Source organism: Nanorana parkeri, unplaced genomic scaffold, assembly GCF_000935625.1.
Source record: "Nanorana parkeri isolate BGI_ZX_2015 unplaced genomic scaffold, ASM93562v1 scaffold1585, whole genome shotgun sequence".
Lineage (NCBI taxonomy): Eukaryota > Metazoa > Chordata > Amphibia > Anura > Dicroglossidae > Nanorana > Nanorana parkeri.
This window is the reverse complement of record NW_017307853.1, coordinates 62931-67077: the sequence shown is the minus strand read 5'-3', so window position 1 is coordinate 67077 and position 4147 is coordinate 62931. Positions and strand designations below refer to the sequence as shown.

At 46.2% G+C, this 4147-nt stretch overlaps 1 protein-coding gene across 1 annotated transcript in view; it reads left to right on the top strand.

The window, feature by feature from the left end:
* LOC108798918 (alpha-2-macroglobulin-like) overlaps positions 1-4147 on the top strand; it is a 72722-nt gene that overhangs the window by 64757 nt on the left and 3818 nt on the right. The window contains exon 32 of the mRNA XM_018570723.1: positions 956-1058. Within this exon, the coding sequence (XP_018426225.1) occupies positions 956-1058 (103 nt within the window). The remainder of the gene's footprint in view (positions 1-955; positions 1059-4147) is intronic.

The window sequence follows — 4147 nt, the reverse complement described above, 5'->3', positions numbered from 1 at the left end:
GGTAGGGGGTGAAACGAGTCATAGGCCAGGTGCTTTGTATGTGACTGCTACGGCCGCTAGCCACCATGACTCTCCTGCTTCCAACGTATAGCTAGAAATATATTTTTTTTTATTTTGATTGGAGATATCACAGGATTTCGAAGTTCTAAAAAAAGATAAATCTACCTGTGCACCACTGTATATGAATTATATCCATATACCATTGGATTCGGCCACACAGGATCTCTCTTCCGATTGAAGCCTAACCTGGAAACTAATTGAAACAGCTGTTCAGCAAAGGCCTGTTCCTACAGCGAACAACAAAGCTGAGATAAGGTTATTATCTCCTGAAACTCACTGCATTCATTACAGAAACCCGCTATGCCGGACGAAAGAACTATCTGGATCCTGTAACTTCAACTCCAGGAGAATTAAGTATTCCTCAGCAGAAATGTGTTTGTTTTTGATATACATTTTTTGTTATGTGCAATGTTAATATATTTAAATATTTTCTACGATAAAACACTTTTTGTGTGCTCAAATTTTGAAACAATGGTGGGATCCCCTTTCGGGAAAAATTTCTGGTTCTGGTATTTCTGTATCACTCGGCTGTAGATCCTCCAATCATCTCTGAATTGGGGCTGACTCTGTCCTTCTGGAGGGGGGCTACTTTTGTTCCCTATGGTCCCTGTGTGTGTTATAAAGTAGACACCGATCCAAGCTCACTCCTGCGATGGACTACAATCTCTATACAAATTAGTAAACTGAACCTGAAATTGTAGTCCATCCCGGGAGCGAGCTTGGAGCGGTGTCTACTTTATAACACACACAGGGACCATAGGGAACACAAGTATCCCCCCTCCAGAAGGAAGGACAGTGTCGGCACCAATTCAGAGATGATTGGAGGCTCTACGGCCGAGTGATACACAAATCAGATATGTTGTTAATAGTTCAGGTTCTTGAATGTATTTTTAAGATTTAACTCCTGAGTTTATAGTCACTTTGGTTATCAGCATGTACTCCATCTTTCAGTCTTCTGCTTTCAGCACCAGACAGCTGGACAGCTCCACTCTTAAGCGGTCAGTCACAGGCTCCTGCTAACTTGCTTATTTTGGCACAAGTCTTTGGAATAGAGCAACATCAGCACTCCGACTCGGGAAAACTACAAATTTCATCATGTCTCTGCCTCTGGGAGTCATGCCTGTGGTTGTCAGTCTTGCAATGACTCAGAGGATTTGTAGGTGCACGGACAGTTGGAGTGCCAAAGTTGCCTCCTACTGGAAGAGACGCGTTAGAAGTTTCACATTAGTTGACTTATCCTGTATTAGTGTTCGTTTCAGCACAGTACACTACATACAGATAAACATTAGAAGAACCTACAGATTTGTTAATGGTATATGTACTGCAAATAAACCAAAAATTATGCCAAAATGAATTTCAGGAAACCGTTTCCACCCTGATCGCTGTTCATACGCTTGTTTCCCTATTGGGGCTTGTTCACGCATACAGCACTGACAAGTGTTTTTGGTTTTTTTTGGCACCGGACCAACGCCAGTCACCACGAGGGCACATAGAACACCATTGTTTTATGTGTGTCCCATTCACACCACAACGTGGGTCTCATGGGCTGCGGTAAATGCGGGCATAGTGCATTTTTACAAAGTGCACTGCATGCCACTGGAAGTCACTGTGGTGCAATGTAAAGGCAACGTGGCTCACCGCTGCCAACCAGCAGACACTAACCACAGGGTGAAACTGTTTTATTATGAACGAGCCCTTAGCCCTCATTCACACTAGAAAAGGCCGTGCGTGCCGTACAGCTCCGTGCTGCGTGTACGGCTGTATCGGGCAGCTCCCGGGAAGGGCCGGTACTGCGTGTGATTAGTACGCAGCTCCTGTCCTTCTCTATGGGAGTATGTAGCCGTACGCCGCCCTATGCTCACCCGCCCTGCACGTCTGTGCGGCTTCTGGTGTCCGTGCTCGTACGTTAACAGGATGGGCGTCCGAGCCGCGACAACCGCACCCGTACAGACCTGCACTGGGGTGAGAGTAGGGCGGCGTACGGGGGCTGTGTACTAATCACATGCAGCACCTGTCCTTCCCGGGAGCTGCCCGATATGGCCATGCACGCAGCACGGAGCTGTACGTGCCGGCCTTTTCTAGTGTGAATGAGGGCTAAAAGTGTATGTGAGCCCGAACTATAAAACATCCTTTTTATTTTGCTCCCTTTGGCCTGGTAAATGGACCATTGGAAGTGATTTCTTTTAGCTGCTCAAATGTGTAAGAGTATACACCCCTTTGGTGGCTTTTCTGTATATTGCATTACACCTGGAATGAAAATGGATTACTGGGAGGCTTGCACAACGTGATGTACACAGAACGCCTAGCATTGTGTAGGGTTGTTTTTGTTTTTTTTTGTCCTTATGACTGTGGGTCACATTATTTTGCACCTACAAATTTATAGGTATGTTGTGTCCATCACATGGAGTCCAGTGGCACCATGGCAAGCAAAAGGAGAATAACAGTAAGCTTATCTGGGTCTCGGAGATCTTCCCATTTCTAGTCCAAATTAACAGCTGTGTCTAATGGTTGGGGTTGGAGCTGAAAGGTGTCTGGGGTGCATGTAAAAAAAAAATATACATTTTAATTCCAGGTTGTAAGCCAATAACACAGGAAAAACACAAAGGGGTTAAATACTTTTGCAAGGCACTGTATTGTACCTGTTCATCCAGCCAGAAATCTTGTGGGCTGATAACATCCTGTGTTCTTGGCCTCTGCTATCCTGTTATCAGTTAACATCCTTCTCTATTTTCTGTGGACTACAGAACCCCATATCTTCCAGTGTTATGGATATGCTGAGAAGGGGAGGTATTCTGTAATCTTAACACACCTCCTCTCCTAGGGTGACAATGCTGCTCCTCCATAGATACAGTGCAGTAGGTGACTGTTATCATCCTAGGACCGGAAATGTGTTACTGGCAGGGTGACCAGGTTGGAGTACTCTGGTTTCCTCCCACACTCCAAAGACCTGCTGGTAGGGTGATTGGCTCTGTGTGTACGTATGTGAGATTGGGACCTTAGGTTGTGAGTAGACATGTGCGATTCGGTTCGTTCCGAAATTCGTTTCGGACGAATCTTCGGAAATTCGGAGATTCGGATGCATCTGAATTCCGAATTACAGCTAAGACAAATGCAAACGAGTCCGAATTCCCGATTTCTCGAAATTCGTTAGCGGTAGTCCGGCCGAAATTCTTTTATGGATGGAATTCGTTATTGGACGAATTTCGTTGCAGCAAAATGACATTAGGAAAAAAAAAAATCAACTTTTATTTGTTTACAGTCTGCAGAAGATGAAAAAAAAAAAAAAGCGTGAGGTTCCCCCCCAATTGATACCAGACCCTTTAGGTCTGGTAGGAATGTTAGGAGGGACCCCCCCCAGTTATAACACAAAAAAAGTGCGTGGGGTTCCCCCAACATCCATACCAGACCCTTAAGGTTAAAACCCCAGCCCCAAAAAATGGTGGAAAAAACGTGGGGTCCCCCCTAACAGTCCTACCAGACCCTTGATGCGAGCACTGGCCCGATCGAGCGCCCCCCCCCCCCCTCCCCCCACCTGGAGGGTGTCGCTGTGCCGATGGGGATAAGGGCCTCTTCCCCACAACCCTGACCCGGTGGTTGTGGGGGTCTGCGGGCAAGGGGGCTTATTTGCATTGGGGTACCCCTTTAAATAAGGGGGCACCCAGATGCCGCCCCCCATGTGAATGAGTAAGGGGGACTTGTACCCGTACCCATTCACTAAAGGGTTAAATCAAATAGTAAAGAGTCCAGACTTTTAGATAAAATCCTTTAATTGAACAAAAAAACAAAGACTCAATTTTTGACTATTCCTTTAATTTAAAAAAATATGGCTCCATCGATGTAATCCAACGTCACTCACGATGCACGACCCACGCCGAAATAAAAAAAGTCCCGCCGCACGACGACCACCCGAACCCGACGAAAACTCACCGCAAAATGACCTTCAGCCTGGAGTTTCCGAATGCTATGTAGTTATTGACGGCTGAGAATGTGAAATGGGCGGAGCGAGTCGTGACGTCACGGCTCGCTCCGCCCATCTGTTGACATTCGGGCTGAATGTCATTTTGCGGCGAGTTTTCATCGGGTTCGG